The following is a 26676-nucleotide window of genomic DNA, read 5'->3' as shown; positions in this document are numbered from 1 at the left end:
AGTTTTCATACTCTTGTCAAACTCAAAAGTGGGGGGAATATTAAACTAATAAATATGGCTGTAACTTTTAGTCACTGATACAGTAATTTCATAATGATTCATAAAATTGAGTTAAAATTAAAAAGATGTACTGTACTGTAAAAAACTAGTGTGACATTGATTTGTGTTGTGTTGATTTGTGCCACGAGACGGCATAATTGCTTTTGCAAGATGTTGGTGACAGCTCAGTGCATTTTTCTTTTCATAAAACTATCTAGTCTTTAACATGAAGTAACATGTGAAATTCTGCACATTTTTTAAATTGTTAAATACAACTTGACCCCAGTCTCCACAAATTAATACATTTATTACTGCTAAATTTTGATGTTGACGTGTCTGCTACGTTGTGACTGGAATTCTCCCATTACAGGCTTTGAAAGTAAGGGGCGGTCATTAATCGTGTGTTTAAAAAAACTAAGTGGCGTTAAAGGAACTTTAAATCAACTTAAAATGAACGCACTCATTTTGACATCCCATAGCTATAATGTATTACATCTGAAAGTAAACTTTGAGAATCATTTACGTATCTTGAGGTGCCCTCGTTTTTGCAAATCAAAGTGCGCTAAACCTAGAATTTTGTCTTTTGAAGCATGCAAAGTAAATCCATCCTGAAAGGCAAATCTCACCCAAATGTAGCACTTTTTCCTCCCCTTACCGGAACACTTGCCCATAATCACTGAGGCAAAGGTAGCGTTTTATATTGTTTAAAATAACGCTGAGTGGCTGAGTGAGCTGCAATCAGCGCTTGAATGGCGTGTGATGGGCTTCGGCGGCGAGCCGGCCGAGCGGGTCCACAATTTGCAAATCGTGGCCATGAGGTTGAAGTGTAAGGAGCAGTCTCGTTCTGTCTCAACCGTCATTGACGGCACACTTACAAGCCACTCATCTGCATACATCAGCTTACACTCTGTGTGTGTGTGTGTGTGTGTGCGTGCGTGCTGCATTTTGTGCTTGTGAAGTGCTGAGTGTATTCAAGAGAAAGTCTGATGGCGTTCACTCACCAGCAGCCTTGTTGTAAGAGAGTGTAAAATCATTTATGTTTCTGGCAACTTTAACTTAATTTTCATTTAGTGGGAAAAAAATGGTGCCAAATAAATAAAGTAACTCTCTGTGGCGAAGGACAAACCAAAAATAACAATATTGTACGAGGCGACTTTTACTTCTATCAAAGTCATCTACAATAAAGACAATGAAACCCGTAGCCAAATATCCCTTTCAGGTCTTTGATACAAGACTGCTTACCAGCCTGGTTGGTGGTGATGTTGACCGAGGAGTATTGCGGCGAGTACGGGCTCTGGTCCGACACGCCGTTGACCGCCTGCACCTCGAAGGTGTACTGCGTGTGGGCCAGCAGGTCGCTGATGTACACCCGCGGCTCCGTCAGACCCAGCTGGCGGGGCAGGAACTGGACGTTGTCGCCGCAGCGCGTGCAGCCGCCGCGCCCGCCGCCGCAGCTCTTGCAGATGATGTTGAAGACCACGTCCTCGCGGCCGCCCGAATCCCGAGGGCTCATCCACTCCAGCATGACCGAGGTCTCGTTCACGCTGGAGATGACGTTTTGCGGGGCCGAAGGGACCGCTAGAGGACGTAAGAGATTTGGGAATAAGTATGAGGAGGTAAAAATAACTCTCAAAACATCAGTTTGCCGGTAAAAAAAAAAAAGTGTACTGATTTGATCAATACTACAGCTTTCAGAGGCCTTGGCTGCCAACCTCCCTCAGGATTCCCATTCACAGGATCCGATTTTCCGAGCCGGTGCCCACATTGAAGTGTTTTCTTAGCACTTTTCCCAGCTCCGCCCACACGTTGACTGGCAGGCCAAACAAATGCACAACACTGTTTATCTTTTTTTCCGGCATGTGCACCTAAGGATGGCTAATGAAGTAAACAATTTAGACTCTTCCCCCCACAGATCTCAATCGATTGGTTGTTATTTAACTTAATTTAAGAGGTGGCAATTAACACACAGCCGGCTCTGGAAGGAAAGATACATAAAGATACAGGGGAGTCCTCGAGTTACGGACAAGTTCCGTTCCTATGCTGGCGATGCAATCCCAATTTCGACTTAAGTCGGATTTCACCGTTAAAGTCGATATTTACATCAAAATACTTAACTAAGAAGAAGAAGCCGGAACAAATATTTTATGTTTCCGCACGGACATTCATTGCTGAAGCTACTGAAAACGTAAACACGGAAATGTGACGTGCCTGATGCTGGAGGTAACAACACAACTTTAAATATCTTTAAAATGGCGTGATTACTGTGGGAAATGAATGAAAAAGAAGGTGCTACGGACGAGGCACGGGCGTCGTAAAAGTCGAAATGTCGCGTACGTCGTAACTCGAGATGTTGAAAAATATTTGCTGGTTCAACTGATTTATGGGAGTGATAACCGCCGCGGTGGTCAAAACATTCCTAATTAAAATTAAACTAACCCCCAGAGGGTGCTAGAACTACACATATGAAATACAACCTTGCCTTTTTACCAGACATGCTGCTTTTAATATTGTGACATAACGACAACATCATGGCAATATTGTGATATTGCAGTTATGATAATATCCTAATATCCTAGCCCATTTGAATTCAATAAATTCTTCAGCCCTAGAAAAACAATACATGGAAAATATGAAGTACAGTAGCAAAGTGTTTGTACTGGGTGACTTCCCACCACTGGCTAAAACCCCCCCACATTAGCTTCAGCGGGTGGCTTTGGCGGGCCCCGCTTTCATCATGCCGGGGATCGTGCTGCGCAAAACGCGAATGATGTGGCGCCGCTGCTCTCGCCGGTCGACAACAGCTGCTTGATTCCCAGTGCCGGGCTTATGCAAATCCCCTTTGTTGTGGGGGCCATCATCTCGTCCTTTCAGCGCACACAGAAGGGAGCAAAGGAAACGCAACGCTACCGAAATTTTGAATGAGGATGTTTTTTTCTGCTCCTCGCTCGCTTTTGTTTTAGCGGGACCAATCCCCCTCGCACCCTCCAACCATCGACCTTCACCGTCATCCTTGCGTTCCTTCCTTTGGGCTTCAAATTCACATTCAAATTCCAAGCGGCTTCATTGGCATGACAAGAGCCGCGGTGGGCCCCAATCTCAATGCGCCGCGGCTCGGCCCGGTAACCTCTGATCGGGGCCGTGTGATGTCGAGGACAGGCCGGCCTGCCCTTGTGCGTTTCTTTGGAAGATGCGCACTATTAACTCAAAACACGTGACAGCCGCGTCTTTGAGAGAGCCCGTGTACAACATGTTCAACACTTCAATTAAGTCAGTATACACTGAACCCCCTATTGATTGTGGGGCATATGTTTTAGTGATGGGTGGAAAGACCATACCATTTTTTTTTAAAGCTTACACACGCTTTAAACAAATTAGAAACATGTTTGAACACACAAAAAATAGTTTCAGGCACCGTCGTAAACAAAAATGGGGAAATTTTTGTTGTTTTTGCAGAGAGCTGGAACAAATCAATGGCAATTGAATTGAATTGGGGCCGCGGTAGATAAACCGGTGAACCAATGTAATACATACTCGTGCAGGGCATCTGTAAGGGATCCGAGTCGGTGCGGTAGTAGCCATTGCGGCAGACGCAGTTTATGGCTCCCTCGCTGGTGGTGCGGCTGTTAATGGGACACTGCCTGCACGACTCGTCTCCCTGGGTCGGCTTGAAGAATCCAGACGTGCACGCTGAAAAGACACGAGGAGGAGCGTTAAATAGTTACTCAGTATTTACTCAGACAGATTATTTATATTTTATACTGTATATATATATATATATATATATATATATATATCCATCCATCCATCCATCCATCCATTTTCTTGACCGCTTTTCCTCTCAAGGGTCGCAGGGGGTGCTGGAGCCTATCCCAGCTGGCTTCGGGCAGTAGGCGGGGTACACCCTGAACTGGATGCCAGCCAATCGCAGGGCACACAGAGACGAACAACCACACTCACAATCACACCTAGGGACAATTTGGAGTGTTCAATTAACCTGCCATGCATGTCTTTGGAATGTGGGAGGAAACCGGAGTACCCGGTGAAAACCCACGCAAGCACGGGGAGAACATGCAAACTCCACCCAGGAAGGCCAAAGCCCGGACTCGATCTCACGTCCTCTGCACTGGGAGGCGGACGTGCTAACCAGTCAACCACCGTGCTGCCCTATATATATATATATATATATATATATATATATATATATAATTTAGATACAGTAAATGTATACACAGTAAAAAGATACGGTATATATATACATAGCTTGAAAACCTAACTTCCCGCTGTAACCTTAACCTTAGCCTTAGTTTCAAACCCTAACCCCAGCTTGCAACCTTTACTTGGAGCCTATCTTAAAACCACACTTTAAAACCCTAAGCCTGGCTTTAAACAAACACAGAGACAAAGATATGAAGAAATCTACTAGAATATTAAACGTCTAATCATGATTGATCCGAGACTTGTTTGCCGCGGACACTTTTGAAGCGATACGAAGTGAGTGAGTCGTCCAAACACAGAAGCGGTGGCTCGCCTGTGAGGCGGCTCTCAGCGCGACATGCTGTTCGTGTGAATAATTCACAGTCCCCTGCTTGCCCTATCGTGCATATGCAGTGGTTCGCTTGCTGTTCGGAGCTCTTTTAAGAGTGTCCGTGTACGTCCGAGACAGAAGACACTGACGGCAAAACCTGTACTGAAGCATCTGTACCCTACACTTCACATCTTAAAACCCCAAATTGAAACAGTAATTCTGTCTAGAAACCTTATTTTTAAATCCTAACCCTGGCTTGTAACATTAATTAGAATCCGTAACTGTGGCTTGAAACGTTATTAATAACCCTAGTTTCAAAACCTAAGCCTGACTTTGGATCAAAGACACTTGGCATGATGCTAGCCTAAAAGCATATCTGCCGAATTCATATTTGAATGTTTTTGAAAACACAAATTCAACAAATGAAAATTTTTGATTTGGATGACTGAGAATATTTTTTTTTCTTCCAGGAGAGCTCAGTATTGTTCATTCGATTTGACATCATCATTGCTCTCCTTTTTTAAAAAAAACAAATAAATTAAAAAAATTTAATAAATGTTTTTTTTATTTTTTTTAATATATATACATATATATACAGTACATATACACACATATATATATATATATATATATATATTTTTTTTTGTATGTGGGTGAGAATGTGTATGTGCGTGCGTGTGTGCGTGCATGCGTGCGAGTGTGTGTGTATTCATCAGTTCACCTAAAGCCCATTAAAAAAAATCCCATACTAATAATATAATATAATAATAAATTGCCAAATGCAGAAACATCAATGTAAGTTATCACGATGTAGTGGCTCTCGCTAACAGACAGAATTAAGTAACCTGACTGAGAATATTTTGACAGTGAGTTAAAAACAACTCCAAGAATCATGCTATGCTAACGGTGTACTACGTGCTACTTGCAGAATGTGCACCTTTCCAAGCATTCCAAGGCAGCGTGTGTTTCGCTTATCACAAATATCTTATATCCACATGAAGTCGTCTCCACTTGTCAACGCCACTAAGCAGCTTCGACATGTTTGCTTTCCGCCATGATTGATGTTCGAGTGCTCTCTTTCTCTCTCGTTATGCTCCGAGTGAAACGTGAGGCGCGAACACTCCCAGTGCCAGTCGACCATTTCGTTGAAGTCCGGGCCAAGCCGCTTGGTGGGGGAATTGCCATCAATGCCGACTTGGAAAGAAGTGGCGTAAAAGACGTGTTGACGGGCAAGAGGTCTCGGGGGAGTTTGTCGAGGGTCCACTGGTGGGAACAAAGGGGAGAGCTGGGAGAGGTCGGGAATGTCTCTGTTTGCAATTTCAGCGTCTTACTTAGGGCACAGCTGATGATGGATGTGCCGCAGCTGTGACAATCGCGACAATGAAAAGAATGCAAGGGATTAGCAAGTACAAAACTCCATGAGTCCTTTGCTACCGCAAGGATTTTTTTATATTCAAATATTCACGAGCTGCTTGGCCTGCCGCCGAGTGATGAATAGTTCCCCACCGTGCGTAAAACATCCAAGACGCTTTCTTTGTCGCCTTCCCAAGCCTCTTCTCCATTCATTTTCCAACAAATGTCATTTTTTCCCCCCCATTTAGTACTATCGTAATGTACAGACGCTCCCCTACTTACGAACTTTCGAGTTACGAACGACGGTTCATACGAACATTTCTGCGTGTACAGTATGTCGAAAAATGTTCGGAAAGAAATGCTGTAAGTTAGATTTTGTATTGCGCGTAGTGCTTCTTTCCGCCGCTAATACCGACGATTGGCGCTGTGAGAGCTCATTGGAGGCTGAGCAACGTGGCGAGGAGGAAGAAAACGCCGGTCCCCATGAAGCAGGAAATAACTTTTGAAGCCGATTCCAGCGACGACGAAGAATCTCTCATGATATAAAAATCCTCCTCTTCCTCCTCCTCCATCATCTCCTTAAGCATCGAGTACATCTTCCAAAAGTAAGTTAAACTTCATTTTATTTATCTTATTACGTACATGTACATACTGTGTGTGTGTCTTTCGCTCTCTCTCTCTAACATACGTAGTACAGTACAGTACTGTACGTATTCTCTCCATTTTATTAATTTTTTTTCAGTACAAACCAATGCAGGTTACTTGTACGAGCCTTAAACATACTTATATAAACCTTCAATATACTTATATAGGCTTTAAACATAAATTATAATACAAAATATAGCACTGAAGCAACTTACGAACAAATTCACCTTACGAACGATCGTCCGGAACGTAACTCGTTCGTAAGGTGGGGAGTGTCTGTATTGTATGGCAATTCCCAATTTCAATATCTTAACTCTTTGACTGCCAAAAACGTTAAATAACGTTTAGTAAAATCCTATGGAGGAGTGCCAAAGACGTTAAAATACGTTTTTTTCAAAACAGAGGTGAAACTAACCATTTTCTATTGTTGATTACTGAAAAACGGAATAAGGTAGAAACAAACTTTTTTTCCTGATGAAAGACGAGAGTCCAATCTTTCATTTGGCAGTATGTTTGGTAGTAAAATTATGTGTTTCCATAGTCCAAACACATAATTTTCTGTGGACCTTGAAAGATCAGTCAAAAATGCTTAAATCGGCTGGCACCCACGGCATCCCTTTTCTGAAAACGTCTGGCAGTCAAAGAGTTAATCTCAACCTAAACTGAATTTAAACCCTAAAATTAAACTCTAACTCGCACTAATCAATCTCCACATAACATAAGATTGTCAGAGTGGGCGTGAGTGGTTGAGGGATGGTGGACCCAAATGTGGGGAAGCAAGGCAGTGAGACAGGAATGAGGTGCAATATGAGGAACTTTAATGAAACATAGGGAGAAAGGACGGGTCGCCATGACTAGACAGGATGGGACCGGACTGGTCGCCATGACTGGACGGGACGTGAGTAGACTGGTTGCCATGACTGGAACGAGTATGACGTGACAGGACCCGATTTGCCTTCACTTGACTTGCTGTGGCGTGACTTGACTTGGCTTGGGCTATGGCTTCTTGGCTGTGACGAGGGCGACTTGGTCAGCTTTGGAGATGACGACTTGGTTAGCTGTGACAATGACGACTCAGTTAGCTGTGACGATGTCGACTTAGCTGTGGCGATGATGATTTGGCTGTGGCAATGACTTGGCGGTGACAAAGGCTACTTGGCTGTGACAAAGGCTACTTGGCTGTGACAAAGGCTACTTGGCTGTGACAAAGGCTACTTGGCTGTGACAAAGGCTACTTAGCAGTGACAAAGGCTACTAGGCGGTGACGAAGACTTGTCGCATGAACTTCCACACATAACATAGGCAACGCACCCACACCGACTGGACAAACACAACAGGCTATATACAACAACACTAATGAGACACACCTGGGCAAGGGAAGACACACACAGGTGGACGTGGTTAGACATAACGAGACGAGGGGAAAGACAAAACAACACACTGAACACTCGGACAACAAAGAACATGAACACCCAAAACCAGACAAAAACCCAACCCTACAGAACCGAAATGTGACAAAGATAATCCTTCATGCTTGTTCACGACATTCGGGCGTCGACTTTATGTGCTGCTGTTTTTGCTAGCAAGTGTTTTCAAATGAGCTCAGCAGTTAACTCGTTAGCGTCGGCGTGTTGCTTCGGAATCTTCCGTACAATGAATTCCTGGCGCATCAAATCCACTTAAGGAGGATGTGTGTTTTGCGTCTTGCTGCACCTCTCTGTCATCTGCTTGGAGGGCGTAAGGGGAATTTCCCCCTGGGCGTCCACATGACAGACATGAAGAGAGTCGTATGATGTCAGATGTAAGCGAGGCTGTGATTAAAACAACAGATCACAGCTTTAATTCTCCCTGAACGAGCCGGCATTTGAAGTCGCGCTGGATTCGGTTTTGTCTCGTCTAACTTTTAGAAAGCCCGAGGAATTAATTATGGGTATAAATATTCGCCCGTGACAGCTGCCCCTTTTTGTTGCAACTTCCCCTCGTAAAACTTAAGACATTGTCACGAACGCGGTTTGATTTCGCGGAGCAGACGTGCTGTCAGACCTCACAGCGACAACAATAACAGAAAAAAGAAAAAGAAAACAAGCTTTCAAGGAACATTTCAGGCTTCCTTTCAAATTGTGCTCAAATTATTCCATTCTTTGTGGTGAAAACTCAAGAAAACCTTGTTTGATTCCAAAAATATCCCCTCATTTGAATCTTAACGTCTCCCGCTTCTTGGGCCCGTCCGTGTTTTACCACTTTTAATAACACATTGCGACGCGAGGGCTTTCATTTGTGATTATTTTTTTTTACGAGACTTGCCACATGGAAACTAGACGGTGAGTCAGGGTGCAAATCACATTTTACAGCAGCTAATTTGCTCCCTTTTTGTTTCAAAGGTTTCCTGGATCTCAACCTCACACATGGGGAGATTTATGACACGGTGGAGATGAGACCTGCAGCTGCACTGTGTGTATGTGTGTGTGTAACCGGAATGGAATCACATGATGAGGAAAATTATGTGTTCTCAGAATAATTTAGTATTTATGTCGTGTAAATTTGCTAAATTGTTACCTACACTTATCACACTTAAAAAAAAAAAATTAAAATGTGAGAGACCCCACACATAACTAGAGAAAAAAAATCAACGTACTCATACTGCTCTTCTTAAATCTGTGGTTTACTCGACATACCCCCCCCCCCCCCCCAACAACAAAAAAACTGATTTCTGTATATTTAAGCCCACATTTGTTTGTTTGTTTGTTCTTAATGTGTGAGGTCTCTTACAATTAAAAAAATTGGTTGGTTGAATGTGAGTACCCCCAAGGCCACATGCCACAGTTCTTCATACCTCATTTGCCCTCACACCACCCCTGCATCAAAAGCCTCCGACCTCCCCTTTAACCAATTCCAACAAGATGGTCACAATCAAGTGTCCCTCCCCTAAAACATAATGAATACAAGGAAGAAACAAAAACGGGCAAGGGGCATGCGTGTGTGTGTGCGTGTTTCAGTGTTTGTGGGATGTTCAGGGTGTGAAAGAGAAATCTGCCGGAGGTGCGAGCTTTTGTGAATGCTGCAGGAAAAGAAAGTGTTGAAAGTGCAACATGTGTGTGTGTGTGTGTGTGTGGTTGTATTTCCCAGAATGCAGCTGCGACTGCCGCTACAGTGGGCAGCGGGCAACCTTGGGGTCTCAACAGGCTTTGTTGTCTCCTATAAAAGTGTTGCTGGAATCACTGCTGGGAAGACGAGAGGCCACTGGAAACATACACACGCACATGCATACACACCTATGGACCATTAACACCAGGGATGGGAATCAAACGATGGAGGTGGGGGGGGGCTCACTTTTTTTTGTACTGGGAATACTGGGAATAAGCAAACTAGGCAGATTCCTATTTGACTGGAAATAGACCATTTAGTTGTACTAATTTAGCTAGCCCTGACTTCTGGCCAGCACCTGCACTCTCTTCCTCTCTTGTGCAGAAATACAATTGGAGATATGCTTGGGCAATGTCTGCCATCTAGTGGTAAAGACAGTTATTACAACTTAAAAACCATTCCTGATTTAGAGTCTTGAACCTAACATGCATGTTTGTGGAAAGTGGGAGGAAGCCAAGTTACCTGCGGAAAAGCAACTGAAATTCGCAACCTTTGAGGCAGATGTGCTAGAACCCAAAGTGTTTTTTTTTTTGTGTGTGTGTTTGTTTAAAATAATGACTGATACTTTTTTTAATGTGGTTTTGGTGGAGCCCCGAGTTCTATTTCTTTCTATCATCAGCCCTCGGCCCCTGCGGAACACGAGCTCACAATGTGTGCAACACGGAATGTTTGCAACTCAATTAGGACCACGGTCCTGCTGCCTAATTAAATCAAGCTTGTGCGAAAGCCATTAAACAACTGGCATTAGCTTCACACGACACATGCACACAAATTATTTCCTTTCTCCCTTCTAGCTTTTGGTGCAGTCAGCGGCTCTGCCACTCTGCTCCCACGGATAACTCGTTTTAATTAACTGCCTGGTAGAAAATACTATTTTTGTGCTTAGGACACCCCAATGATCAATTTATTGATACACAACCTGCTTGTGTACACATCTAAAGAGAGAATGCCCACTCACTGTTTTAAAAAAAAAAAAAATGTTTTTTTAATTAATTCTTCTTAACTCATTTGCTCCCAAAAACATATAAATACATTCTATTTTAAATGTTTTAAGTGTCCCAAAGACGTATTTATACTTTTTTTTTAAAAAAATGTTTTATTTTTTATTTTTATGCTAGAGCATACAGAAGGCTTTGATGCAGCCTCTCAAATGCAAATAAAGGTTGAAGAAATGGTAGTTTTTACACAAACTACCAGCAGGTGACAGAATAGCAAAGGAGATATACCAGGGTCATATTGAAAAAAAAAAAACTTAATTACACATAATTTTAAATAGATTTGTAAATAATGATGAAACTTAGCTAATTCTAATGCTAATTGCTGCAAAACGGAAGTAGACCCCCCCCCCCCCCCCCACACACACACACACACACAATATTCTGTAGGCCTTGCAAAATCAGTCAAAATCCAGTAAAACAGCCGTGTGAAAATGGCTAGGAGTGAAATGAGTTAAGCAAAATTCAAAATGTGAGGGTCCCCACAAAAAAGGGGAAGATTAGACTAATTTGCTCTATACAGTGTACATTGCATACTCTGCATCCATGGATTTGCATATTTATAGTCCCCCTTCCCCCCCTAATTTAACTTTTCATGTATTTTGAAAAATTTGGGGGGTTAAAAAAAAGAACATGGATTTTTTTTTTGCCATTTGTGGGCCACCTCGATCCATAGTAGCACGGTCCACTATAGCAGGCTTTTTATATAGGAGACTATGTACTGTAGTTCACTTATCAGACCAATGGAAAATGTTTTTTTAAACACTACTCACGTCAATGCTGTCGTATATTTTCAATGTACCCGATCAAGCCTTCCGCAATAAATATTGAACAAATAAACCAATCGCTGTAAGACTAACGCAAGCAAAGTACTGTATGTGTTTTATTGCAAGGGAGTCAAAAATGCACAAATGTGGCCTGATTATCGGCGTGTGTGTGTGTGTGTGTGTGTATACCCCGCTTAAGTTTGTGTATGTGATGGTACGAGAAAGGTGCAAGATGAGGCGGAAGCAGCTTTTTCCCCCCTCAGCGCACATCACAATTCTTCCCTCGGCAAGCTGCATCCCCTGAGCAGCAGACGCTGTGAGTGGCAGATGAGCTGGAAATTTGGGGCACCTGGGGAATGACCCCTGAGGTTACATCATCCTCACAGGGTCCGGCCGCCTTAGCTGAACTAAATACAATCTTTCATGGGCATAGCTCATTTCGCTCCAGTACGCAGTATACATATGCAGCGCATGGCCCAAAAGTCACAACACCCTTTTTTCCTAATTTGTTGCAGGTGTTATTCGGACGGACGTGAGGTCATCAGCATTTGAGAGCTTTTTTGCAGTTTTTGTAAGCAACATTTAGGTTTCAAGCAGAGGATTATGATGTTTAACAACCTGAAGCTGGTACGAGTAAAGCTTTCTTTCGTACACTCCAAAGCATCTGCCGCATGAAGTTTTTGTTCACACAGAACTGATTGGGTTTGTGTGAACGAACGCCTGCTTGAGATCAAAGAGTTAGGGCGATGTTGGCCATTTCCAAAGATGAACCTTATAGAGATTTTGTCCTGCTGCTAACTAAATTTAGACTACATATACTCGATGAATGGGATTTGCGAAATACCAGAGACCTATAATTGGATTTGTAAATTCTAATTTTGCAAACCTTGCACAACTACTGGAGAAAAACTACTTTTGTTCAATGCTGAAAATAACCCTTTACCACATGTTCATGTTTGATAAGCTAAATAAAAATAAAAAAATAAAACAAAAGTCCATCTCCCCACCGCCCAAAGGATCATTTTCAGGGCTCAACCTTATAAAATGTAGTACAGGAGCCCAAGTAGGACCCAAGCCTCCAACATTTCGAGGGCTGATATTTACAAGGACATAATGCGATGCGGTGCCTCTTAAAGGAAATATTGGTCACGCAATAAATAACAGGTGGAAAATTATTTCCCAGCTCCCGGGCTTATTTTTTTCATTATCGGCTTAACTTTGGCTATGAATTATAGAAGTCGAGATGGCACAGGCAGACAGTTTGCAGCTTAACGTTTCGCTGTGTGTGCTACATTGCTTTGCAGTCTTGCTCTACAGGGTGACCATATCGCGCTGATCCAAATAGAAGACGATCATTCAACAAATGGCCGTAAAAATATTTACTTATATACAGTGGTGTCTTGAGATATGAGTTTTTTGAGTTACAAGCTATTGTTTGGGCTATTTTTTACTTAGACCTGTAAGGAAAAAAAGGAGTTATAATTATAACCTTGGGGCATACCCAAAAAAACTGATTTAAATCAGATTTAAAAGATGTAAGTGCATCAAATCATTCCACTTTATTGGAGAGATATGTCTTTGAAGGAAATGCCACATTTACAGTAACTTGACATGTTCATTAATATTGTAAAACAACAAGAAAGTCATTGCATCATACCCTCTTGAACTGAGCCGCACAACACGGAATTGAACCGAACAGTTCCACTTTACGTATCGAGATACCCCAATTAAGTCTTGAAAGATCAGTCAAAATACTCCGGCAACATGGGGAACAACGCTTTGAAAACAGCTGGAAAGTAAACAAGTTCATGCAACATTTTCAGGCCGCATGTGCATCTGGACACCACTTCATATGTATATTTCTGGAATAATGATGTAACCAAAATCGTAAAAATCCTTTTGCTTTGTCTAAGCACCGAGGGTTATTATACTGCACTTGACACGACACAGAACGGTCGATTAATTCATTTAATCATACGTGCAGCTACGCAAAAAAAAAAAAACAACAGCCTTTGTTCTACTTCCAGAACCTTAGCCCCTTGATAGTTCTTGAGTGAATCACTCCGATGCGGCTGCAAAGCTCTCGTGATGTTCAACAGGTCTTCAATACCACAGAGGGAAGGCATGGGTGGGAGGGGGGGTGGGGGGTGGGGGGAGCAGTATTTCCATACTGTGTGATAACTACCATCTGTCAATAGAGAGGAAAGTGAGATGAAAGCCGAGTATCAGTGGAGCCATTCATGCGGCCCTGCAATAACATCTGGAATTTTTACAGAACTCCTGCTCCCACTGGCCATGGGAGAGGGGAGAAACAAATGTGGAATGGAGAAATTACAGGCCGGGCCAGCCAACATATGCACACAGCGTTGGAAAACGAACAAGACTACAGACTTTGAGGGGGGGGAGAAGGCGGAATAATGGGTCGTTTCTTGCAGGGTGATAAATGACAGCTCCGTAGGATGTCGAGGTAGGATCAGGTGGGGTGCGGGTGGGTTGGCTTTGCAGATGTCAACCTTTGTCGCTATTCATCTCCATTTACAGCAGAGCGGGCCGGCATCCCGGATCCCCATTCTGGCATATTCCATTATTTTTAATGACAGATCATTAGCGGCGCAGGACAAATGTCACTTTATGCACATAATGGTACATAATTTGGAAATATGGCACAGTAACCTGGTCAGCTAACGAGCCTGCACGTCGCTAATGAAGTCACTCAAAACTCTTGTTACTTTGCTTACGAGAGGGGTGGGAATTAAATAATAGATAAAAATGGTCAACCGAGCCCTTTCCGTCAAATTTATGCATCATAATCCGAGAAGCAAGACATTGCCATCCTCATGGTGTGTCGTGCTGGCGCGACCAATGCGGCTTTATGCATTTAGATAATTCAATGTGTGGTGACCTCAACAGTGAAATTATGGGACAACGACATTTGAGTTCAACTTTCCATTCAACCTCGGTATGCTCTAAAAACAGTTGGGTCAAAAGTTACCCAATAATGGATCAAAAATGGACCGATCCACTTTATGGGTCAATCTGGTTGTTTTATTCAAAATGACCCCATTTTTTGACCCAATATTTATGAGTTGTTTTACACTAAAAGACCCATTTCTTGACTCAAAGTTGGGTAAATTGACCCAAGTAGAGGACCGGTCCATTTTTGACCCATAGTTGGGTTATTTTTGACCCAACTGTTTTTAGAGTGAAACTTACAAATGGAACAGCCAATTTTGCTCCTGAATTTTCCCGTCTTAGAGCTATGATTTTTCTGCCTGTCTATGAATTTCCCATCCCTTTTTACCCTTTCAGGTTCCTCCTATTCTTGCGATCGTTCAGCCGGTTTGATTCCACTTGTCTTTAAAAACATCTTGCGACCATCTTTGTAAAGACAAGCTCGTTCCCACTTGTCTTTATTTAGTCAAGGGGCTTCACCAAAACCGCTTTCCCCAGTTTCACATCTGGAAGTTGGCCAGAGTGATCACAGTTTGGAGTCAAAGCCCTCAGTCAACCTCAAGGCCTCCAACGCCCGTGTCAGAAACCGGAGACTCCACACTTTCACCGTCGTGTCACGACAAGCACACGCCATTGTACCGGTTGATGTTGGGGAAAATGAGACCCTCTCATTTATGACATGCCCGAGAGGATGTGCACTGTTTCCAGCTGAAGGAGAAGGAAAAAAAGGCTAAACGAGGAGACTCGGGTGCGATCAAATGTCAGAAGTTATTGTTGAGGCAAAGAAAAGAATGTAGGAGGACTCCGCCCGCTCCACTGCATGGGAAATGTTGATCGTCTCTCAAGGGTGCACTGACATGAACACATTTATTTATTTATTTATTTTATTTATTTGTCCACAGACACACACTTGGGTCACTTTGAGGAAATTCCAACCAGGTTCAGTTCAGATACTTCTCTTCTTTTTATTGACCTGAGCTGATCTTTTCCCCAAAGTCTGTTGGGCTCCAGGTACTATCCAGCCTAATGAGGGCTAGCGTAAGGAAAAATATCTTCAGCCTTCTGATGAGCTAAAATGCCTAATAGAGTACTGTACCAATTGGGCATACTTGCAAAGCCATTGGTGTGGTCCTTTCAAATCTATCTGCACTGTGCGGAAGAGGATTAGGGCTAATGAAGAGCGAGAGAGAGAGAGAGAGAAAAGGTTGACAGATTCTGACTTCATTCTCAGAATTCTCATTTTATTTTCAGAATTCTGACATTAAAGTGAGAATTCTGAGCTTTAATCTCAGAATTCTGACTTTAAAGTCTGACTTTACACTGACTTTAAAGTCAGAATTCTAAGATTGGTGTGGTCCTTTCAAATCTATCTGCACTGTACGGAAGAGGATTAGGGCCAGTGGCGGGGGGGGGGGAGAGAGAGAGAGAGAGAGAGAGAAAAGGTTGACAGATTCTGACTTTATTCTCAGAATTCTCACTTTATTTTCAGAATTCTGACATTAACTCTTTTACTGCCAAAGACGTTAAATGACGTTCTGCAAAAACCTACGGAGGAGCGCCAAAGACGTTAAAAGACGTCCTCCCATTTTTTTTTTTTTTTTTTTTGAAACGGGTGCTGGAAAGGCTTGCGGAGCTCTCCTGAAAGTTTTAAGCAGGTTTTTTGAGCCTAATGACTATTTTTGGCCCCTAGAGGGCAGCGATGACTCTCTTTTGACAAGATCGGGTGGGCGTCAGTAGAGGCGGAGCTAGAGCGTTGAGCAGGAGATCAGAATGGAAAACAAAGGAAAAATGGCGGCCGGTCGCGAGGAGCTAACGCCAGAGCCGTTTTTTTCAAAGACCAAAAGCATCGCTAAAAAAGCACATTGTTGATGACGATAATCATCATCGATGATGAAGATGATGGTGACTCCGTGGTTGGAAAGCATTGACGCGGCAGTAGAAGACGTTAGATGGAGCTAGATGGAGGAGGGAACGGGCAATGGCGAGCGTTTGCAAGCAGCTCTACACTTACAAGACAAAAGGCATCGACCAACGCTAAAATAGTACATTGATGACGATGATGATGAAGGTGAATCCGAGCTTGACGGCGAAATTGGAACCGCTGACGCGGCGGCTATGACGGTGTCGTAACGCGGAGCGCAACCGAGCACGCACAGGCGGACGTTCGATCGGACGACGGAGAGTGCCCAGAGTCCAATGCATATTCATCGGAGGAAGTGTGTACAGTCTGCTACTTGCTTTTTATTCCCCGGAAAAAAAGCCCGTCAAGAAAGTGTAACGTTTGCACGCAAAACGGACCAATGTGAAAGTGAAAGTAAACTGTGTGCGAGTCCTGGCGTCTCTTTGTACGCAGGAGAGCGTTACAAAAAGAAAAACTGTATTTGAAACATCCACATAATTGTAAGTAGTACCACAGTTGCACACATTTGTAAATAGTTTGCGAAATTGTTTTGTCAAATTGTTACACTGTTGAATGGAAATAAACGTATTTTGCAATCAAAAAACACTTTTTCATTGTTGGTGAAAGCGTTTTACAGAAGTAAAGCACTATTTAGGTGTTTGTGGCATCATTCATGGACAAAAATAAGTGTACAATTCACTAGAGTGCATGAAATAACATCGTTTCACAAAAAGCTCTTTTTCTCCGTTTTTTGTTTCAAAAGAGAGAATTTCGGTGAAAGTAACCATTTTCTATTGTTGATTACTGAAGAACGGAATAAGGTAGAAACAAACTTTTTTTTTCTGATGAAAGCTGAGAGTCCAATCTTTCATTTGGTAGTATGTGTGTTTCCATAGTCCAAACACAACATTTTCTGTGGACCTTGAAAGATCACTCAAAATGCTTAAATCGGCTGGCACTGGCGACAACCCGTTTTTGAAAACGTCTGGCAGTCAAAGAGTTAAAGTGAATTTTCTTTCTCTTTATTCTCAGAATTCTGACATTAAAGTGAGAATTCTGAGCTTTAATCTCAGAATTCTGACTTTAAAGTCTGACTTTACACTGACTTTAAAGTCAGAATTCTAAGATTAAAGTGATAAAGTGAGAATTCTGTGATTAAAGTCAGAATTTTAAGAATTAAGTGAGAATCCCGTCAACCCTTTTTTTCCCCTCACTTCACTGGCCCTAATACTCTTCCGTAGCACTGCAACGTACCCTTACTGCGATTTTACCCAATGGTGCCCTTTTTTCCCCCCTCAAGGACGAGTTGCTAGGGACAACGGGGGCAAGTGTCATCCCGGACAAGTTAGCTTCCCCGTGATGCTGTCATGAATAGCAGTGGAAGGAAGAAGGGGCGGACAGGGACCGGTTACCTCAGTGACCCGCGCGCAGCAGGCCGGTCCAGATTTCACTTAACGACCTCCCGGCGAGCCCCAAGTCCAAAAAAATATCATCAGTTTCCTGCTGATTCCAATCTTGCCTCCGTGTGTCAGCAGCAGCCACTATTCTGTACCCTGAATCGTATTTGTAGAAGAGGGAGGGTAATGTGGGTTTTGGTGGTAGGGTGGGATTGGAGGGTGGTTTTCTTCACAGAGTCCAATCCAAACAAAGGCAGCCCCCATTTTCGTGACTGAGACTCCCCGAGGTGCAGTCGAGCTGACGGACAGGTGGCATAAAGGCTGTATAACGTGCTGTCCAGTCAGTGGCGACAAGAAGGGGAAAAGGAGGGGGTGAGTGAAGAAGCCGTGCTTTATTCTTCATGGGTTAGTTAGGGGTATGGATGGAGGGGGGGGGGGGGGGGGGGGTTGTTAAAGAGCAGCTGGTGGTGAATTCTGTCACTTAGCCCACCAACACACATGGGAGATGTGTAAGCATGAAGACACAGGATCAACATGAATTGACAGTATCACCTTCTCCCTTTACTGCTACTTTAGTAGCGAATGGATTGCAATGCTACGATTGCGCAATGGAGATCTTGTGGTGAAGCACACAAAATGGTGACACGTCTCGATGGAGACACATTTTGTATGTTGGGGAGGAGCTACATTTGTTTAGAAGGTGATCGGTAATGGATGCTAACATTCAACGGTGACTTCTGATTGTCAGCCACAAAAAGTATAAATAACCGCTGCAGGTAAAACTAAACCAAGCCCTCACGTCCGTATATGCTGCTGCTTTGTGACCCACATGTGCTAAATGCATAAGTCATCAGCTCATGAAGTATTCAAGCTCTGCAATAGCAAAACAGCCCAAAAGGAGATTTGCGTTTCAACGCGACCCCGACGGACGAAAAAGAAAGACACGCCTCGCACGTTAAAACCCGGCCGCCTCCTCCTCCCTGCAACGTTACACCTGCTGCTATTGTTGGGAGGTGATTCATTGGAAGGCTTTAATAGATGCTATTTAGAGGCGGCACAGATTAAGTAGCTCAATTGTGGCCGTGGAGCGAGGCGCTGGCCTCAGAAATTGCGTCGCGAGTGAAGAAATGGACTAATTAGCCTTTAAATGTGTCATTGAGTCATCTAAAACACGGCATCCCTCCGCTATTCATCCGCCGTCTTCCACTACATCCTTAACCCTCAAACAGGAAGGCCTTGGCTGTCCGCTCTCCCTCCTATTTGTCCAAATCAATGGAGGCTGTTCAGCCCAGACCCAGGAGGTCAGTGCATTTAAGTACCCGGCTCACACAGGGAAGAGTGCCGGGGGGGAAGGGGGGGGGGGGAGGATGGGCAAAACCTCTGTTGCCTTGGCAACTGTGTTGCTGCTGCTGAGAGTACACCGTAGGACCTCAATCCAAATCTAGGTGTCTGAGGTGATTTGTGCCCAAAAAGAAAAGATGGCAGTCATTTCGAGGTATCGATTTAACCATGCAGTATTAACGTGAGGGACGAGCTACAGCACAGACAGAACCTCAGGGTCTGGACAAAAAAAAAAGGCACGAGAGGACATTCATGATTCATTTTGTTCCGAATTTTAATGTAAAATGGCATTTTTTCGAATAACATTTAAAGGGGAGACATTATTGAAAATTGTAGGGATGTCCCAATCACATTCTTTTGCACTTGAGTCCGAGTCCAAGTCACCTTATTTTGGTTGCCAAAGTCACTCAATACAATAACAATCTTTGTTGCCAATGTTGAAAACAAATCACTGTTTTTGTTTGCTTGCGCTTTCGACAAGTGTGCACATCAAAATAAAAGCAATGCATACATGACATTTTATTTGGACTTCATAAAGGCTGCAGAGACTATTTTCCCACGGGCCCTACCTTGCCCAGTGTCGTAAGTCTTTAAGTACATCCATGAGGCCGGTGTGTTACAAAAAAAAAAAAAAAAGAGCACCAAACAATGACCTTTGGTCTTCATTTGAAAACCATACCAGAATTTGTATGTGAACTCCTGGTCATAATGTTATTAACACACCTGGAAACTGTTTGGGAAAAAATGCAAAATGTCTCCTTAAACACTAGTCCACCTCATCTTCTTCCTTGGCGTAACTCGCCAAAATTCCAGTATGACACATCTGACGTTTCCACAAACAGGCTCATTGTAAAAATATAGTGCCGGACTAAGAGGACATGCCCCGAGCTTCTTAGGGGTGGCTACTGTGTACTTTACTCAGGACTGCAGCATAAATCACCAAAAGAGCCTGTGTTAGGCTCACCGTGAACTGGCAATTTGCTGGAAGGAAATATTCACTCTGCTTGTTTACAGACGTAAATATGCATTGAAGTTTAAACAGTAGGCATCGACTAAATGTAAGCGCTGCAGAGGCTTGCAATGTGATGAGGAGGCTGAGGCAGATTAGTTTTGGGTTCCTGGAGTCAGAGGGATTATGGCAGGAAGGCTAGAGGGGTGTGCATGTGTGTGTGTGTGTGTGGGGGGGGGGGGGGGGGTCACGTCATTGCTACTCAGGACTGAAATCCCCATCCATTGGCAGGCTTTGGATGGAAATGCCACGTGCAAAAATTCCCGACACATGCCAAACGGAATGCCAAAATAGATGCGGGCTTTTGGGAATGTGTGAGGGTTCAAGACTCTCACACAGAGAGTAATAAAGGACATTCGATCAGGGTCTGGTACAGATAGAGAGTAAAGACAACATGAGGCTTTAAGGAGCATAAGAGAAACTGCCAGCTAGACATTTATGCTGAGACGTACGCATTTCATTCCCGTTTCTCGGGAAGAGAAATAATGTTCCTCGGCAAAATTGACCCAGGGTGTCAGAAATCCAATTAAACATTGTTTACAAACTATTTAACAACCCATTGCAAATATGAGAAATGGACTATTTTCAATGTACAGGGGGGTCTTTGGTTTATGACGTTCTAGTTCTAGTCCTTCGCTGGCGATGTAACTCAAATTTGTAATATACATGTAAATGCAGTAGTCTATCACTAACTTAACGCTCTAAATTAACACTTATTAAGTCTATTTTTATATTTTAATTTCTATAACTGTAAAATAGGTCGATTTGACCTGACATTTATTAAAATTTAAAAATATAAAATTTGAATCTCCAGATGAGAAGACATCAACATAGCTTATAACAAAGTTTTTCATTATATATATATATATATAATGAAAAATTTAATAATAAATATATATAATAATAAATAAATATAAAAAAATTTGTTTTGTTTTTTAGTAGCCTATAGTTAATTAGGCCATATATATATATATATATATATAAATTTTATATTAGTTAATTAGGCCATATATATATATATATATATATATATATACAGTATATATATATATATATATATATATATATATACAGTATATATATATATATATATATATATATATATATATATATATATATATATATATACAGTATATATATATATATATATATATATATATATATATATATATATGGCCTAATTAACTATAGGCTACTAAAAAACAAAACAAAATTTTTTTGCATTGCTGTACCTTCAAAACGGTTCAATTTGGCCCAAAAAGACATATGTCCCATTTGCAGCTCCAGATGGGAGCAGGCTTTTCTAAGATGAAGTCAACATAGCTTATAACGTGTATCAGAGATGTTGTGTCTCATCTAATTTGCATGATAAAGAGAATCTGCTCCCCAAAGCCAGAATGCTTTCATAATGACGTCAACATAAAGATGTTTGGGTTAGAGTGAGCACAAATAAAGCAATCACCATTGGAGATGCTTGGCGTCTACGCTTCATCCAGCACTGCAAAGTATTCCGCAGCACCCGGGGGACTCCGCGGAGGTCAAATACCTTCTTATCAGCACACTAACAGGTTCTGCTTGGACAGGCTCAATTAGCCGGCGCTTAGTAGTAGTCCAAGAGCGGGGCCACACTATCTGCACAAGACTCGTATCAGCAGAAGCGCACGGCGACAGAGAAGCCGGGCTCACAAAGGCCCGATTGTGCCTGTTACTTGGAAGGATGGGAAATGGGACATTTCTTTTAAGGAAGACTGAGAGGAATACAAGGAATGTGCCTCTCTGGGTGACCGACTATACGCAAGAGTAAAACAATTGCGCGCCATAATTGATTAGTAGATTAACTGATTATTACAATGAATCTGGGAAATGATCATTGGTTAATGGTGCCTTCAAGAAAGTGAGGCACATTGGAATGCATTACAGAGAGATTTTGGTCTGAAGTAGAACAGGTCCCAAAGGTAACGTTTCTTTGTGAGGATTTGTGACTGTAAATATTGAAGAGGTTTAACATTTAAAGTTGTTGGCCTTGAATATTTTTCAAGCAAAGCGCAGAGGGAAAACAACCCTTAAACCCTTTGCGGTACAGGATGATTGGTCAGGATAATATTTTAGAGACACTGATTATTTGGACTATATATAGATTTCGATAAAGGGGGGAGTGCTTAAATAAAGCCAGATGATTGGTATTTGTGTATAATAAAGCCCAACAACTCGTGGGAGATAGGCACTTAGCCCTTTGCTTCCAAAAACGTACACGTTCTATTTTAAACATTACCATCGTCCCAAAAACATATTTATGCTTTTTTTTTATGTTGTTGTTTTTTTATGCTAGAGCATACAGAAGGCTTTGATGCAGCCTCTGACCTGAAGAGGATGCTTAAAGCAATGGTAGTTATTACAAAAACGGCCAGTAGGCGGCAGCAGAGTATAAGAGATCAACCGGGGCCGTGTTGCAAAGAGCTCTTTCTCCTTCTAGATATTTACAGATTTGTGAATAATGCTAATCATTGCAAAATGGATACAGATAGAAATATAATTTTTTTCTGATGAAAGAAGTGCCTCTAATCGTTCTTTTGGTAGATTCCATGTTTTTATTGCAATAGAACCCAATATTCCGTGGGCCTTGCAAAATCAGTCAAAATCTAGTAAAACAGCCGGGAGCAAAGGGGGTTGCTTCAGTGAAAATGGCTAGGAGTGAATGAGTTAAAGACCCCTAAAATGTTTGAAATTGCCTATATAACAGATGCAACTGTAAATACTGTATATCAAAAACTATGATACCAAAATATTTTAACGATGAAAACCTGAACTTAAGGAATCATCCAAATTAGAATTTTCCATTCTCGGCAGAGGTCTACTTTACAATATGACTTATTGGACTTTATATCTTCGACATAAGTGACTTATTTGGTAAGGCAAGTCACATATGTTTTGATCCGTCCCCAACATGACATAATTCCCGGATTGCAAATTTCCTGGGTAACAAAACAGTGACCTACGCTGACGGATAATAATGTTAGTTAGAGGCATGAGTGGAATCATAGCCAGTCAGTCACTGGTGGGAAGCCCGCCTGCTGGCATCACGTACTCACAGATGGAATTAAATCTGCTTTTTGCCAAGCTTTTGGCTGGCACGTTTCCCCTGTCGCTGGCCTTTATTAGAAGCGAGGTACGATACTGTGAATGAGCCGTTGCTAATCACTCGACTACGGAGTGATCCCGTTAATCTCACAACTGGGAGAATCACACTCCAGCTCCAGTTTGTGATGAAAATGTCATTAAAGTTCTGTACACATTCACTTGGGGGCCCTCGCATGGAACATAACGTGTACTCGCTGTATGTTGTGGCGAGCCCATCATAAATATACGACTCTTGGCCCACGCTACGTAAAGACTGAGCTGTGTTGTGTCTGCTCGGCGTACACACACATCTGCTGCCTCCTGCGGCCCCCGAGACAAAAAGAGGAGCTATGTAATTGCAAGCAATCTGTCAAAAATAGGTCATCGATGCCGACGTCGCGCTCCAAATGCACTGCGTCCCCAAAATCGATACGCAGGGCGCTATATTTAGTAAGAAGGTCGCAAAGGCAGAGATATCAAGGCTGACATCCACGCATGGGCTCTGCTGGAGGTTAAGAAGGCTTATTTTAGGAGAGCGCGCCTTGTAAAATGTCTTCTCCACCGAGGGTTGCTCTAGAGGCAGATGTCCCTCATGATGTCTAAATGTCACATCCTGCTTCGAGTCAAAGTCATAATGTTCTAGAAAGTGGGGTACAGTAATCCCACGCATAATTCAAAGTTTCCTATTTACCAATTCACATATTTTCTATGGAACCTATCCACGGCTATTTGCTGAAAAAGTGAACTATTTGAGTTTTTTGCGCTACAAGAATCCAAAGTCCTGTCTAAATAGGAAAGTAGTTATTTTCAAGTCATACATCTTCACTGAGAAACAAGCTTTACATGTCGGGGGTGCCAAGACGCCCTTGGTTGTTCGTGGAAGTTACGGAGAGTATTCGCTACATGTTCGCGTGCATTTCTGGCGCATTTTTTCTGAATCATCATCTTTCAGCCAAAGCCATTTCATTTTAAGGGTAATGATGCAACCATCCATTTTGGGTGGGTGTTCTTGTGTCGCGCAAAGGAGCCACTAGAGACAAGCTTAGGTGCGGCTACTTGTTGAGCCCAATGTTTAAGAAAGGCAAGCGCAAACAGCCATGACGAAAGCAAATGCATAGACTGTATTTTCACTCATGCATGCAGCACTTCATCAGCAAGCTTCTGAATTAGACTTGTCGATCAGCATGTGGGTCTGTGTTAGTGGCACAGGCGTCATACACATCACCGAACATAAAAGTCATGATAAGTCCCATTTGAGGTCTTGTACCATAGTCTACGACACAGGAAGTCAAATATTTACCAAAAATGTACAAGAACGCAACATAAACAAAGGCTTGTCTATAACAACACTATCTGTAAAAGGGGTCAGCATTTTAACAGAGTTCCGTTCTTATGGTTGCAAAAATAATAAAATTGGTATGTTATCTGAAATGTGTCTATCAATGACCTAAAAAAAACAATTTTTTTGAGTGAAAACGTTAATTATGGCCGTACCTGAGCATGCCTTCTTGACCACGCATTCTGCTCCATTCACAAAACTCCAAACTGTACATGTTGGGACCGTAAACCGAGGACCAACCTGTTTCATGCACATGGTTTGTGCAAACAGATTGCAGAGAACACTTTTCGTCTGTGACAAATTAAGTACCTTAACCTTTTATGTTAAAAGCTAAACCTTGTTTGTACTCTACTGCCTTGCCATTACAGATGTGCGCATGCATTCTTCACATGCTTTAATGAGCATCCCCTGTCTACTCAGAGCTGTTTTTTTTTTTATCTCTACCACTTTTTTTACATTGCAAACGTTAGCGAGAGTTACCATGCGCTTTGCCAAGAGCATACCATCACGCCGTGCGGTCAGGAGGGGTTAAGAGTGATCTTTAAGGACTCTTTCTTCGATGTTTTTGCACATTCCGTCTCCCTCTGAGCTAGCAGTTGTTGTTTTTTTAAATTTATTTAAGCCATCATCACTTGTAGTTTCACAGTGGGAGAGAGGGAAAAATCCAAGACAAGAGGAAGGAGGCATCAAAACAATCTCATTAATAACCGCGACTAATGTATTCCAGGCAGCTCTTGGAGTTGCAGAGAAAAGATGTTCTTTTTAGGGAGGGGGAATCAAGCAGGGGTCCTGGTGTGTGTCCAGGCACGGCTGAATGTGCACAGACCGAAGCGTTGAGACTCTCGGTAGAGACGTTACAGCCCTGCGGTAATCCAGAACATTGGTCTCGGAAGGAAGTGAGTGTTTCCCGAGCTTCGGTGTCGGGGTTTGCTTCATGTCGGGCCCTGAGGAGTTTTGTAAATGATGTTTTGTCAAACCTGGTCGGTTCCTGACCTAAGGCACATCTCCTGATTTTTTTCCCCACAATTTAAAGCCAGTTTCCAGGTGTCTTAATAACATGTTTGTGAAACGGGGATGTTAAAAAAAAAACATTGATCAAGAATTATAGCACACTTTATTATTCCTTGCCGAGCTGAAATCAGTCCATTTAAAGGGGCAGGCGAGTGAGCGACTACATATCCTGCCCCATATACTGCCGGATCAATCGCAAGTACAGTTTTTGATACTATGACGACTGGCCCTCTCGTCATATCGCCAGTAAGTGTATGCGTTCTTGGGGGCTGGATCTCGCTGGCAAGTGTATGCGTTCTGGCCCACATTTGACGCATGTGTCGCTTCTAGAAGTTAATGCTAATCTGTGTAGCCAGCAAAACTCTATGCAGTTTGACTTAACTTTCAGTGCTGTGCAAAGCACAACTGATGCCGACATGGAACGGAATATTTTTTGGCACCCCCTATATCCGAGCCCTTTCCATTTGAATTAACGATCGCCGACATACAAGCCCCTACGCAATTTGTGTAATTTTAAGTTATGGGAGGGCAAACACTCCAGAATTTGTATACACACTATCAAAAAGTCAATTTTCCATACAAAGTCCCCTTTAATTCAGTATGTCAAATCACTGTACTGCTGAGATGCACAGGAAGTGGTTCAACTATTTTTCCACAGCGGATGAAACTGAGCAACTTTCTCATTAGCTTGATGTCTGATCTCACCTCCTCCAGCTCCACTAGACTTGGATAGAACCAGAAGATCCCTAAGGGCTTTACAGAATAAACTGTGGGAAAGCGGCTGCTAGCGGAAAGACCTCAGCATAGAGGGGGGGAGAACATCCTTCTCGCCCCAAAACCTCCGCTGCTAATACAATGTCCTGGTAGGAATATCATGAATGAATAGATAAGGATTAGCCTAGCAATTGCTGCTACGCCTTTCATCTACCAGAGTATCCTCTGGATGAACCCGCTTCTTTACACGGGATATAAGAATGGAGAGCCGTGTCGAGGCGTACCTTCTCCCTGAAAGCTTGGGAATTCCACCGGAGAGAGCGGCACAGCCTCATTAAAGACAGGAATTTATTTGCTTTGCAGTGGGCCCAGAGGGAAGCGAAAAAGTTTTAACATCCAGAAAATTCAGTAAGTAGTGCATTTATAAA

At 42.6% G+C, this 26676-nt stretch overlaps 1 protein-coding gene across 4 annotated transcripts in view; it reads right to left on the bottom strand.

The window, feature by feature from the left end:
* The window catches only part of ephb2b (eph receptor B2b), a 137591-nt gene that overhangs the window by 33252 nt on the left and 77663 nt on the right, over nucleotides 1-26676 (bottom strand). For all 4 annotated transcript variants that reach the window (XM_077572863.1, XM_077572865.1, XM_077572864.1 and 1 more), the window contains exons 4-5: nucleotides 3571-3726; nucleotides 1282-1617 (exon numbers count right to left, since the gene is read on the bottom strand). In XM_077572863.1, the coding sequence (XP_077428989.1) occupies nucleotides 1282-1617; nucleotides 3571-3726 (492 nt within the window). The remainder of the gene's footprint in view (nucleotides 1-1281; nucleotides 1618-3570; nucleotides 3727-26676) is intronic.

This window comes from Vanacampus margaritifer, chromosome 8 (assembly GCF_051991255.1).
Source record: "Vanacampus margaritifer isolate UIUO_Vmar chromosome 8, RoL_Vmar_1.0, whole genome shotgun sequence".
NCBI classification, from domain to species: Eukaryota; Metazoa; Chordata; class Actinopteri; order Syngnathiformes; family Syngnathidae; genus Vanacampus; species Vanacampus margaritifer.
This window is presented reverse-complemented; position numbering and strand designations above follow the sequence as displayed.